This window comes from Pleurodeles waltl, chromosome 6, assembly GCF_031143425.1.
Source record: "Pleurodeles waltl isolate 20211129_DDA chromosome 6, aPleWal1.hap1.20221129, whole genome shotgun sequence".
NCBI classification, from domain to species: Eukaryota; Metazoa; Chordata; class Amphibia; order Caudata; family Salamandridae; genus Pleurodeles; species Pleurodeles waltl.
This window is the reverse complement of record NC_090445.1, coordinates 44114978-44129565: the sequence shown is the minus strand read 5'-3', so window position 1 is coordinate 44129565 and position 14588 is coordinate 44114978. Positions and strand designations below refer to the sequence as shown.

At 53.2% G+C, this 14588-nt stretch overlaps 1 protein-coding gene across 1 annotated transcript in view; it reads right to left on the bottom strand.

The window, feature by feature from the left end:
• The window catches only part of LOC138299145 (complement factor B-like), a 179550-nt gene that overhangs the window by 149089 nt on the left and 15873 nt on the right, over positions 1 to 14588 (bottom strand). The window contains exon 2 of the mRNA XM_069237205.1: positions 718 to 948. Within this exon, the coding sequence (XP_069093306.1) occupies positions 718 to 948 (231 nt within the window). The remainder of the gene's footprint in view (positions 1 to 717; positions 949 to 14588) is intronic.

The window sequence follows — 14588 nt, the reverse complement described above, 5'->3', positions numbered from 1 at the left end:
GAAGTGAATAACTAAAGAGAAATTAGGTAATCAGAATATTCTGATAGTAGATCTTAGGTTGGGATTCAGTTTAGCTCAAAGTCTAAGAAATGTAGTAGCAATTGGGAGGGAGTCCAGAGGAGCACTGTAGTGCTCGGAGGATGCAATGACTCTGGGTGACTGTTAAAGGGCCACAGTGAAGGGAGGCCTGTCTGTGCTAATGGAGACTTCGGGGTTGAGGGAAAGAATACAGTGTAGGAGCAGAAGTGATCTGGAGAGATTTAATGAGAAGGCACACTTAACTAACTTTACGATTACCACGTGTTGTGTGGGAAAAATTGGCATGAGGTTAGAGAAAGGCTACTGGTGTTATCGTATCTTTAGTGTCAATCTCTGCCTTGCTATAGCCATGAAGTGTGTTCATGACAGTCATCTTCTGATGCAAGAATGTTACCCCTCAGAAGATTCAAGATTGTGGAGGTGGTGGGTGGATTTATTTTCATCAAGATCCGCTTAGGAATCCAGGATGCTTGTAGAGATGGGAACCCCACAAAATAGGCTAAAGACACACATGGATGATTGTTTGATCAGTGAACAGCCATCAACCCAAGAACAGCAAGGGAAGGATGATTATGGGGTGCAAAGTACAGTCCCTGCAAATAATTATTTGAGGTGACAACAAATAACAGAGCATGAACCGGTCTTCATGGAAAACAACAAAACAGAGCTGGACTTTACCTTTGCATATCGCTCTCTCGACTGTCTCCCCACTAGGAGATTTCATAGTTGACCACTTGCCAGCATTGCTGCACTTCCTGCTAAGTACAGGGTAAGGATACATCCCCTCTGGGCAGTTGTACTTCAGTCTTTTTGTATGTTTAGGTCCCTGGGATTCGAATATAGTAAAGTTGCCACCTTTAATCTCAATGCCGGTCAGGCTGCATGGTGTAGTAGGAAGCCCTTCTCCCCCTGAGGAAGTAAAACCATGATAGTGTAAAAATGCTGGAGAAATCAGGCCAATGTTGAACAAACTCATTACATGGGTCTACAAGCTAAAGAGGAGTCTAATAGCCTCATGGAAGGAGGAGCCAGGTCCTCACCATCAGCCTGAGTTCCAGCTTGTTGTCACTAGTTATCCTTGTAAGTGAGATCCAAGGTTTATCCATGTACACATCAGGTCCTCAGATACATGCTAATGAAAGCCTATTTTAATAAACACACCAGTGAAGATTGTACACACAGGTCAGAGTCAAATAGGTTCGAAAAAGGTTTTTTAATTTCTATTTTTCAGTCAAACATTTATTTCAGTAAACATGTATCTTCCTATTGACATATTGCTATGTTACAGTGTTTGGTAATCTTCTCCACACTTTCACCTGACCTCTCAGGTCCTTTCAGATTTCATGTCTTTTGAGCGCATATTATCATCTCCAGTAGGAAAAGCCTCGGCCCTCTGGTTGTCAGCCATCCTTCATCTTTTGATTGTGTTACAATGGACCTGGGGTAGAACTGTATAAGGTTATCATCTTACTCTTTTAAGTGACCTCATTGTTTTGGCCAACCTTTCATCTGTTGATGCCTGTGCCCCTGTTAATGCGCACCCAATAGATTGACTGTCAACATATTTTCAAGGCAAGTTGATGTGGAGTTAAGAATAGTAAATCTACATTTACCAATGTATGCTTATGTTGACGATATGCTGGTAGTTGGTATTTCGATATACTGACCTTCATACTGTGACATTGAAATTATCCTATGAATCTATAAATACCCAAGATTTGTTTTCATTATAAATGTCGCAAAGATTTTCCAGATCAGACACCATCCCTCCTAACCCCTTGAGCTCTACGGATTGTAAATATCCCCCATGCAGTGAGTCCAATTACTGTTTTTACTAGACAAAAACATATTGTACTTGTCAGCCTTAGAGTGGGCTTCCCGCAAACTGTTTGCCTTCACCCTTCCTGTTTTTGCTAATCTCGTTTTACTGGCCTTAAGACTTTGCACACTTTCCCACTGCTAACCAGTGCCAAAGTGCTTGTGCTCCCTCCTTAAGACATGGTGGGAGCTGCTTGTACCTGGCACATTTAATTTAGATGTAATTCTCTAGTAAATGGATACCACATGTTCCCAGGGCCTATAAATTAAATGCTACTAGTGTGCCTCCTGCACTGATTATGCCTCCCACTTAAGTAGCCCTTTAAACATGTCTCATGCCTGCCATTGCAGTCTGTGTGTGTAGTTTAAACTGCCATTTCAACTAGGCAAGATAACCTCTTACCCGGTGCAAACCTTTCTTTTTGATATGTATAGGCCCTTCCCAGCCAACAGGGCAAGGTGCAACATATTAAAAACATTGGACATGTTCTTGTAGGTTTTACATGTCCTGGTAGTGAATAACTTCTTAATTTGTTTTTCACACCTGCAAGGCCTACCTCTCCCATTGGATAAAACTGGAGTTACCTCAATACTTTAAATAAGTTGTAACTTCCAATTGGGAGCAGGTAGAAAGTTGAGTTTGGTGTCTAGAGGAATTGTAACTAGACGCCTTCTTTAGTGGTGAAGTTCAATTTTTAATCACAATTCTGAAAATGCTACTTTTAAAAAGATGCCATTTTCTTGTCCCAACCATTTGGCATCTGATGCCTGTATCTTGGGTCAAATGACTATATGTAGTTATCAGTTGGTCTTTGTGTATTGCTCTCAGACAGTGAGACAAAGGGAAGCGAGGTGTTGGCATAATGGTCACTTTGAGTTAACAACGGGGAGGAGCTGTCATCTACCACTCTCGCACACCACAAAGGCCCTGTATGAGCACCCTCATAAAGGGGTTTGACACTAGTCTATGGTGACCCCAAACAACTTGGGGCCAGGGCAGGGAGGCAGGACATTTTAAGCACCTTTGTAAGGTGGCATCTCCTGGAAGCTTCTCCCATATCAGTGTGGGCACCCAGTATAAATCCTGGACCTCAGACACCAACTCTTCAGTACACTGCTGGACCTGTGGACTCTGTCAGGAAGGACTGCCACCACTGGACTGCTGCCCTGATGTGCTGACCTGAGTAAGAAGGACTGAAACTGCATCTCTGAATCCAGGACCTCAGAATGACTCCAATGGCTAGGTGGCTGGCCTCCTGATTAGAAGCCTGAGAAATCTTGACTTTGCCATCTGTGAGTCCTACCCTCCCAAGGGATGCTACCCTAGTCCTGGACCTTTGGACGTGGGCCAACTGTTGAGCCAGCAGATCAGACTCAGCTCCTCTGCAGCATGGTGCATCTGCGAGCGGAATCAGTGCATTGCCTCTGCTGGGTGGACATTCCCAGTGCAAGGGCTTTGCATCACCTTTGCAGCCCACAGCCCCATCAGAACTGTTGCTTCACAATTCCCCGATGCAGGCCCTCGCATTAGTAGACGAAGTAGGACTCTGCATCCAAACAATGCATCCATTGTGACGAGCGTGACGCATCCTTGATGCAGGACTTTGCATCTCAATCCCCTATGTCAACTGCCTCCCTGATGATGACACAAGACCTCACATCGTAGCTTTGCAGCTCCTCAGAATGGATGCTGTGCAGCGCATCTCCAACTAGGAACTTGCACGCCTCTGATGCACAACACATTTTTGACGCAGGACTCAGCAACTCTTCACAACCAGGATTTAAGGTACACTTGCTCAGTGAGCCTAAATGGTCCCTGTAGACGGCCTGCACTCCATTGTGGTTGGTTTGTCCCGATCTAGTGTGACCAGATATCCATAGATGGCGCTTTGTGCTTTTTTACACTATTTTCACTTAAATCTTTAGAAGTGCATATCTCTGGTTTTACTGATTGGATTTTTGTTTTTATGGTCTTCAATTATTTATTAGAATGTATTCTATTTTTCTAAATTGGTGTGGGAGTTTTCTTGTGTTGTGTTTTCACTTTTGTACTGTTTGAAGTGCTGCATATATACTTTACACATTGCCTCTATGTTAAGCCTAACTTCTTTGTGGGAAGCTACCAGAGTGTTGAGCACAGGTTAATTTGGGGTTGCTTGTGTCTTAACCCTGACAAGGATTGTGGTTGCTGGATGAGCAGGGTTTCACCCCCCTCAACCAGTAACCTAATTTCTTACACAAATTTACTGACTGCGTAATGTGAGGAGTGTTAACTGTTGAAATCTTTTTATGCCAGAGACCAGCCTTAAAGATGTAACCAAGAACTTTTAGCATTTGATGTCTCTAATTTGGAAAGTGGGCTGGAGTTAATTATTAAATACAAAATACGGCATCCTCCATGTTACTGAAATGGAAAGTCTGTTTACTGGAAACATCACAGTTTATCGCAATTATTGCGATGCTGATCTCAACTGAGATCAAAATTGCAAAACAAACCATTCTGTAAATATAGAAACAACATGATTTAGCTCATGAAAACATCAACAGTACAAGGGTAAAAATATCATCAATAAAAACATAAAAAGCTCTTTAAAATGTAAATACACTGTACGATATTTGCTTATTTGCAGGTGACAATGTATAAGATAGGACCTCAAATGCAGAAGTTGTATTTTGTTTTAAAAATACAGGAAACAGTAGAGATCTCAGAGCTGGAACTTATGAGTCAAAGCAAATTCTGAGTAGCAATGCATTTTTACTGGCTTTGGCCAGATCTGCAAGTTGTTGTACCATAGTTAGTTATTTAATCACCTTGAGATCATGCAAATCATAACTAACTTTCATCACTTAGGGGGTCATTCTGACCCTGGCGGTCGGTGATAAAGCGGCGGCCAACCCGCCAACAGGCCGGCGGACAAAAAAATGCAATTCTGACCCTGGCGGGAACCGCCAACACAGCCCGCCGCATTAACACTCCGACCGCCACGGCGGAACAAACAAACAGCGCGGCGGTCACCGCCAACAGCCAGGCGGCAGACAATGTACCGCCCACCCTATCACGACCCACCAATCCGCCACCTTTTCCGGGGCGGGAGCCCCGCCGATAAAAACACGGCGGAAACAGACACTTCCAATGGAAAACGCTCACCTCGAGACACTCCACGCGGAATCCGGACAGCATGGAACCCGAATTGAACATCATACCTGCTCTCGTCTACCTGCTCATCTACCACGAGTACGAACTCCGGCGCAGACGTCAACGGTGAGTACTGCACCTACGACACACAGGAGGGGGGAGTAAGAAAGGTTATGTGCATACACATATGCGACCCCACCACCCCCCCAATATGTACACACCAATGCAGAGCAGGAAGTCACAGTGACACCACACAAAGACCCTTTAAAAATACAATGACACAACCAAATTTGGAATAAATTTTCATGTACAAAAAAAGCACCTGGAAATAATTGAGCAACCGTGAAAAATATTTACAAAAACCAAAAAGATATACACATCAGTGTATCACTGAAGTAACAAGTCCTGCACATCCTACGAATCTAACATGTCTGTGGGCCAAGGTTCTGCGAAACAAGGGCAAAGCCCACACACGAGACCTGAGTCCTTTGGAGAGAACACTGCAGGGGCATCTGATGTCAAAACTACAGGCACCTCAGGGGGAAGGGAAGGGGGGGCCACCACAGCCACATGAGTCCACGACGCCAGATCCACGAGGAGCCACCATGCCCACTGTACCATCCTGGGGAGTGCAAAGCCACAGTCTCTCAAGTCTCTGCAGTGGGTGGGTTGCCCACTGTACCATCCTGGGGAGTGCAAAGCCACAGTCTCTCAATGTCTCTACAGTGGGTGGGTTGCCCACTGTACCATCCTGGGGAGTGCAAAGCCACAGTCTCTCAATGTCACTACAGTGGGTGGGTTGCCCACTGTACCATCCTGGGGAGTGCAAAGCCACAGTCTCTCAATGTCTCTACAGTGGGTGGGTTGCCCACTGTACCATCCTGGGGAGTGCAAAGCCACAGTCTCTCAATGTCTCTACAGTGGGTGGATTGCCCACTGGACCATCCTGGGAGTGCAAAGCCACAGTCTCTCAAGTCTCTACAGTGGGTGGATTGCCCACTGTGCCATCCTGGGGAGTGCAAAGCCACAGTCTCTCAGGTGGATTACAGAGTCCACTGGTCAAGGAGGAGGCATGGTGGGCACAGTGAACCATAAACAGTGCCTGAAACGGCGGGACCCAGCGCAGCGGTGCATGACATGGCGATGTCCAGCGGAGCGGTGCTTGACAGGAAGGGTCCAGCGGAGCGGTGCTTGACAGGAAGGGTCCAGCGGAGCGGTGCTTGACAGGAAGGGCCCAGCGGAGCGGTGCTTGACAGGAAGGGCCCAGCGGAGCGGTGCTTGAGACGGCGGGGCCCTGTTCAGCGGTACCTGTCTTCACGGCGGGGCCCTGTTCAGCGGTGCTCTTCTGCACGGCGGGGCCCTGTTCAGCGGTACCTGTCTTCACGGCGGGGCCCTGTTCAGCGGTGCTCTTCTGCACGGCGGGGCCCTGTTCAGCGGTACCTGTCTTCACGGCGGGGCCCTGTTCAGCGGTACCTGTCTTCACGGCGGGGCCCTGTTCAGCGGTGCTCTTCTGCACGGCGGGGCCCTGTTCAGCGGTACCTGTCTTCACGGCGGGGCCCTGTTCAGCGGTGCTCTTCTGCACGGCGGGGCCCTGTTCAGCAGTACCTGTCTTCACGGCGGGGCCCTGTTCAGCGGTACCTGTCTTCACGGCGGGGCCCTGTTCAGCAGTACCTGTCTTCACGGCGGGGCCCTGTTCAGCAGTACCTGTCTTCACGGCGGGGCCCTGTTCAGCGGTGCTCTTCTGCACGGCGGGGCCCTGTTCAGCGGTACCTGTCTTCACGGCGGGGCCCTGTTCAGCGGTGCTCTTCTGCACGGCGGGGCCCTGTTCAGCGGTACCTGTCTTCACGGCGGGGCCCTGTTCAGCGGTGCTCTTCTGCACGGCGGGGCCCTGTTCAGCGGTACCTGTCTTCACGGCGGGGCCCTGTTCAGCGGTACCTGTCTTCACGGCGGGGCCCTGTTCAGCGGTGCTCTTCTGCACGGCGGGGCCCTGTTCAGCGGTACCTGTCTTCACGGCGGGGCCCTGTTCAGCGGTACCTGTCTTCACGGCGGGGCCCTGTTCAGCGGTACCTGTCTTCACGGCGGGGCCCTGTTCAGCGGTGCTCTTCTGCACGGCGGGGCCCTGTTCAGCGGTACCTGTCTTTACGGCGGGGCCCTGTTCAGCGGTACCTGTCTTCACGGCGGGGCCCTGTTCAGCAGTACCTGTCTTCACGGCGGGGCCCTGTTCAGCGGTGCTCTTCTGCACGGCGGGGCCCTGTTCAGCGGTACCTGTCTTCACGGCGGGGCCCTGTTCAGCGGTGCTCTTCTGCACGGCGGGGCCCTGTTCAGCGGTACCTGTCTTCACGGCGGGGCCCTGTTCAGCGGTGCTCTTCTGCACGGCGGGGCCCTGTTCAGCGGTACCTGTCTTCACGGCGGGGCCCTGTTCAGCGGTACCTGTCTTCACGGCGGGGCCCTGTTCAGCGGTGCTCTTCTGCACGGCGGGGCCCTGTTCAGCGGTACCTGTCTTCACGGCGGGGCCCTGTTCAGCGGTACCTGTCTTCACGGCGGGGCCCTGTTCAGCGGTACCTGTCTTCACGGCGGGGCCCTGTTCAGCGGTGCTCTTCTGCACGGCGGGGCCCTGTTCAGCGGTACCTGTCTTCACGGCGGGGCCCTGTTCAGCGGTACCTGTCTTCACGGCGGGGCCCTGTTCAGCAGTACCTGTCTTCACGGCGGGGCCCTGTTCAGCGGTGCTCTTCTGCACGGCGGGCCCTGTTCAGCGGTACCTGTCTTCACGGCGGGGCCCTGTTCAGCGGTGCTCTTCTGCACGGCGGGGCCTTGTTCAGCGGTACCTGTCTTCACGGCGGGGCCCTGTTCAGCGGTACCTGTCTTCACGGCGGGGCCCTGTTCAGCGGTACCTGTCTTCACGGCGGGGCCCTGTTCAACGGTACCTGTCTTCACGGCGGGCCCCTGTTCAGCGGTACCTGTCTTCACGGCGGGGCCCTGTTCAGCGGTACTCTTCTGCACGGCGGGGCCCTGTTCAGCGGTACCTGTCTTCACGGCGGGGCCCTGTTCAGCGGTACCTGTCTTCACGGCGGGGCCCTGTTCAGCGGTGCTCTTCTGCACGGCGGGCCCTGTTCAGCGGTACCTGTCTTCACGGCGGGGCCCTGTTCAGCGGTGCTCTTCTGCACGGCGGGGCCCTGTTCAGCGGTACCTGTCTTCACGGCGGGGCCCTGTTCAGCGGTACCTGTCTTCACGGCGGGGCCCTGTTCAGCGGTACCTGTCTTCACGGCGGGGCCCTGTTCAGCGGTGCTCTTCTGCACGGCGGGGCCCTGTTCAGCGGTACCTGTCTTCACGGCGGGGCCCTGTTCAGCGGTACCTGTCTTCACGGCGGGGCCCTGTTCAGCGGTACCTGTCTTCACGGCGGGGCCCTGTTCAGCGGTGCTCTTCTGCACGGCGGGGCCTTGTTCAGCGGTACCTGTCTTCACGGCGGGGCCCTGTTCAGCGGTACCTGTCTTCACGGCGGGGCCCTGTTCAGCGGTGCTCTTCTGCACGGCGGGGCCCTGTTCAGCGGTGCTCTTGCAGTATGTCAAGGGGTGACAGACACAGTGGGAGAGGACACAGGGGACGTGTAAATGCCAGTGGGGGTGGTGACTGCAGGTGTGCGGACTGTAGTGGAGGGTTTGCTGGTGGTGGAAGAACTGGCTGATGTTGGGGTGCATGCAGGTGTGAGTGTAGACGTCACAGGGAGGGAGGAGGGAGACGAGGAGGACGGGGACACAGAGGTGGTAGTGACTGTTGATATGTCTGCATCTGTGTGTTGCTTGGGTGAATGCTTGTGTTTTCTGTGGTGCTTATGTTTGGATGAGCTGGCCTTGGGTGTTGAGGTGTGTGCAGGCTGGTCTGATGGTGTGGATGGGATAGGTTGAGGTACAGGAGACAGAGAAAGGGTGGAGGCAGATAGAAGAGGGAGACTGGAGACAGGGACAATGGCTGCCGTCAGTGCTGAGGCCAGAGCAGTGAACGCACGTTGATGGGCAGCCTGACCCGAATGAATGCCCTCCAGGTAGGCATTGCTCCGATGCACCTCCCTTTCCACCCCCTGGATGGCATTCAGAAGGGTAGTCTGCCCAACAATGACCGTCCTCACTAGGTCAATGAGCTCCGCACTGAGGGCAGCAGGGGTAACAGAGGCAGGGGCTGAGGTGCCTGGGGCGAAGGAGACGCGCGCCTTCCTGGCCGAGCGGCCACGGAGCGAAGACTGAGGGGCTGCTGGGAGGGCGGTGCTGGTGCGCTGGGTGGCGGCTGTACCTGTTGTTGCGGGGGGCACAGATGGTGCCGCCACCGCTAGGGAGCTCCCAAACGAGGACGTGTCCGTGTCGCTGGTGTCTCCACCGGCCCCCGTTGTGGTGCTCCCCTCGCCCTCCGGATCACTGGTGCCCTCGGTGTCTGTGTCAGTGCCCACCGGGGCCTGGTGACCTGCAGCTCCCTCCTGCTCCGACGCCAAATCTCCTCCGCCTGATGATGCTAAAACACAAGAAGACAAAGATTTAGGGTGGGGGGAGAAATGAAACAAAGTTGAGTGCATGCCTTAGCAATACCCTTTGCGGAGAGGACAGACACAGGTGCCTCGTGCACTAAGTCGCGAACTTGGGGTACACTACTCAGTACTTCTGACTAGGCAAACAGGTCTAGGGACAACACACGCGCACATGTGTGATGCTGGAGCATGGGTAGCTGCACTTGGCACCCTACAGAGGTGGGGGGCGGGGGCACAGGGCCATGCCTAAGGGAGCGGACTACACTACAGAGAGCGCCCTGGCCTAATGTCACCCACAGCCCTCCTCCCCCACCCAGACGCCTCCACTGCGCATAAAGATAGGAGAATGTGCAGATGCTCACCCCCTTGTGTCTGCTGTGCTGTCCTCAAGCGCCCATCCAAAGCAGGGTAGGCCACCGCCAGGATCCGGGACATCAGGGGGGTCATGGTGCGACTGGCACCCCTCCTAGGTCGGGAGGCCATCCCCAGCAGTGTTTCTGCGGTCTTCCTCGTTCCGCGGCGGATGTCCTCCCACCTCTTGCGGCAGTGGGTGCCCCGTCTGTTGTGGACCCCCAAGTTCCGGACTTCCTCGGCGATGGCACGCCAAATATCGATTTTCTGGTGGGCGCTCACCTGTTTGACATGTACAGGGTGGGAAAGAGAAACCGTCACATATCTGCATGTTTGGAGTACATGCCCCCCCCTCCCCAACCTTGTCATGGTTCCCATTCTCTCATCTGTCGTGCGTTGCACTCCTCATTCCCTCCACACCCCACCAACTTACATCCCCCCCCCCTCCACACAGGCATAACCCATTCAATGTGCACTGAGTGTACTCACCTGTTGGTCTGGAGGACCGTAGAGTAGCGCATACTGGGGGAGGACCCCGTCCACGAGCTTCTCCAACTCTTCTGAACTGAAGGCGGGGGCCCTTTCACCAGTAGCAGCAGCCATTGTCACTTCCAGACCGAGTTCACAGCAGCACTTGCAGTATAGGTCCTCTCCTGTGGATGATCAGGTCTCGAATGATTGAGCAGATAGAAAATGGCGGTCACGCCCGCAGCGGTGCGTACCGCGGCGGTGCGTCCCGCGACCGCCGGCGCACATCGTCATTGGCTCCTGAAACCCATAGGCTTCAATGTTAACCAATGCGTCTTCGCACAGCGGTCTTCGACCGCCTACCGCCACGGTGTGCCCCGCCAGCGCAGTGACCTCACATCCCATTGTCCCACTTCACAGGTCAGGCATCGGCCATTTCAAGGGCCCACATGGCTTAATTTCTAATGCGTCACACAGGCCTAGGCCTTGCAATGGCACACATACAAACATATCAAACCATACATTTACCTGTACTGTGCAAGCTGTGTTGTACGTACCTGTGAGTGGATTGACTCTGTACTCCATATTCTCCTTCCTAGGCACCGTCCGCTGGGACTAGCGATGAGAAGGGGGAATCCTCGCGTGTACCGGCCGCTGGTGAACCTGTCCACAATGGAAGAACGCAACATAATACTACGATACCGACTTGACCGAGCCTCCATCCATGAACTGTGTGCCCAGCTGGAGCCAGCCCTGATGTCCCCCATCCGCCAACCCACAGGAATTCCCCCTCTAGTGCAGGTTCTGTCTGTCCTCCATTTCTTTGCAACTGGCTCATTCCAGACAACAGTGGCCATGTCATCTGGGATGTCTCAGCCTATGTTTTCCAAGATCTTATCCAGAGTGTTGTCTGCCCTGATGAAACTCATGCGGAGCTACATCATTTTCCCAGAGGAGGGTGATTTGCCTACAGTGAAAGCTGATTTCTATGCCCTTGGACACATCCCCAACATCATTGGTGCAATTGATGGGACCCATGTGGCTTTAGTCCCCCCAAATGACGATGAACAGGTGTACAGGAACAGGAAGAATTACCATTCAATGAATATCCAGGTGGTCTGTTTGGCTGACCAGTACATCTCCCATGTAAATGCCAAGTTCCCAGGGTCAGTGCATGACGCGTATGTTATGCGAAATAGCAGCATTCCCTATGTGATGGAACAGCTACAGAGACAGCGTGTGTGGCTAATAGGTGACTCTGGTTACCCCAACCTGCCGTGGCTATTGACCCCAGTGAGGAATCCCAGGACTAGGGCAGAGGAACGGTACAATGAGGCCCATGGGCGTACTAGGAGGGTGATTGAGCGAACCTTTGGGCTCCTGAAGGCCAGGTTTAGGTGCCTGCATATGACAGGTGGATCCCTAATGTACTCACCAAAGAAGGTGTGCCATATCATCGTGGCGTGCTGTATGCTCCACAACCTGGCTTTGCGACGCCAGGTGCCTTTCCTGCAGGAGGATGGTCCAGATGGTGGTGTTGTAGAAGCCGTGGAGCCTGTGGAGAGTGAAGAGGAGGAAGACTCTGAGGACGACACAGACAATAGGGACAGAGTGATACAACAGTATTTCCAGTAACACACAGGTAAGAATCACCCACGCCATTTCAAAATTGCTTATAGCCTCCTGCATCTGTACTTTCTGTAGTTCCCCACAGATGTTTTTCATTAAGTTTTGCCTTTCCCTTCCCTTCTCAGTGCTGTCTGACTCAGTACCTGACTTCTGCTTGGTTCGCCCATGAAATACAGCGTATTGACATTGGTATGTTGTCATGACTAATTGACAGAACAGAAATTGAACAGTAATATGTAATACATTTGTTAATAATACAGCATGACTCAAAACAGATTTGTGTGCAAAATGTGATTTATTTACAGTGCTAGATATCGGTACATGTGATTCTAAGGGTGATGGGTGGGGGTGGAGGAATATCCATGGCAGAGTCCAGTTCTCAGTCTCACAGGTGCATTGTCCTTTTGCCTGTGGAAGGATGGAGCATAGGCAGTTCATGGTTGGACAGGGTGGCAATGTGGGACAGTGGGAAGACTTGAGGGGGTATGTCCTGCTGGCGGGGGTCTTGACATCCTACTCTGTCTTTTTTTTTGGTCTCAGGCTCCTCTTACGGGGTGGTTGTTCTTCAGCAGGAGGTGGGGTTCTGGGGGGCTGTCGAGGTGTTGGGACCTCCTGTCCACTAGCGCCGGCGGAGGTGGTAGGCTGTTCCTGGTCCGGGCTAGTGACAGGGGCCCTGTGTGGTGCACCATGGTCCCGCAACGCGTCCTCTATCCTGTGGAGGGCCAGGACGATGGTCCCCATTGCGGTCCCGATGATTCTCAGCTCCTCCCTGAACCCCATGTAGCGTTCCTCCTGCTGTGCCTGGATCTCAGTGAACCTGGCCAGTACCGTCGCCATCGTTTCTTGGGAGTGGTGGTAGGCCCCCATGATGGTGGTGAGGGCCTCTTGGAGAGTGGGTTCCCTGGGCCTCTCCTCCCCCCCCTGTCGCACAGCAGCCCTCCGAGCTGCCCGGTTTCCCCCGGCCTCTGTCCCCTGGATGGTGTGCCCGCTACCACTGCCCCCAGGTCCCTGTTGTTGTTGGGGTGTTGGGTTAGCCTGGGTGCCCTGTAGTGGCAGACACACCGCTGATTGAGCTGTCCTAGAGACAGAGGCATGGGCCCGCTGGGTGGGAGCTGTGCTGGTGTTGGCAGAGGGGGTCGGGTCTGGTGTGGCCTGTGGCTGCCTGAGGGGAACCGACTGCCCAGAGGTCCCCGATGGTCCGGGCTGGTCATCAGGTTCACTGTCGACAGAGCTGCTATCCTCAGTGTGGGCCTGTTCCGGTGGTGGGATGGACACTTCTGGACCCTCCTGGCTGGTGTGTTGTCGTTCGGGTCCTGCATGGGGTAAGAGAGTTTGGGTATTGTTTCTGTGTGTGCAATAGCGTGCGTGTTATGGGTGCCCTTGTCCCCCAGTGCAGGCATTCCCTTGAGGGAGGTGTTGTGAGGGTAGTTAGTGGGGGGGGGGGGGTTAGTGCAGTGGTCATGCTTAGGTGATGGGTGCCCATGATTTGTGTTGGCATGCAGGAGTTGGTGTTGGGATGGGTGGGTTGTGCTGGTGAGACATTGTCAGGGAGGATGTGTGCTGGGGGTTGGGGGTGAGGGTGGGGGTGTGGGTTGGCATGCTGGTGGGGTGGGGGGGATAAAGTAGTTTAGATTTGACTTACCAGAGTCCATTCCTCCGGCTACTCCTGCGAGGCCCTGAGGATGCAGGATGTTCAAGACCTCTTGCTCCCACAATGTGAATTCGGGAGGGGTGGGTGGGGGTCCGCCGCCAGTCTTCTGGACTGCGATGTTGTGCCTGGAGACCATCGATCGGACCTTCCCCCGTAGGTCGTTCCATCTTTTGCGGATGTCCTCCCTATTCCTGGGATGCTGTCCCACCGCGTTACGATGTCCACTATCCGCTGCCATAGCTCCGCCTTCCTAGCTATACTGGTGTGCTGCACCTGCGAGCCGAAGAGCTGGGGTTCCACTCTTAGGATTTCCTCCACCATGACCCGGAGTTCTTGGTCCTTTGGGGTGCCATGGGGTGGTGTGGGTGAGGTGTGGGGTGGTGTATGTGATGATAAGTATGTTGGTGAGTGGTGCTTTGTGCTACTATGTGGTGTGTGTGATGGTGTAGTGTGCCTCAGTGTGTCTTGCTATGGATTGTCTGCTGTGTCTCTCTCTCCTTCTCTCAGTAATTATGGTCGCAGGGGTTTGTGGGTGATGTGGGTGTGTGTTTTATAGTTGGTTGATTGTGTGGGAGTGGTGTGTGTATGTGTATCAGGTGTGTGTATTTCAAATTGTCCAATGTGGCTGTGTTTTGGTGCTGTGTGTGTATTCTGACCGCGGCGGTGTGTAGCGCCAATGGAATACCGCGTTTGAATGACCGCCGTGTGGATTCGTGGGTCGTAATGGCATGGGCGTATTTCTGTTGGCGTGACGGTGGAGGTTTGGTCATCTCCAGTTTCTCGCTGCCCGCTGATGTGGCGGGCTGCAGTGGAGGACGGATTTTTGGAGGTTTGGCCGTTGTGGGTCAGAATGACCGTGGCGGTTAACCGCGGCGGTGTTATGGCGGTCTTCTGACCGGCGGTAAGGGCCTTTTACCGCTGAGGTCAGAATGACCCCCTTAGTCTTTTTCCCAATAGTTTTGGCATTATAATATTTCCTGCTA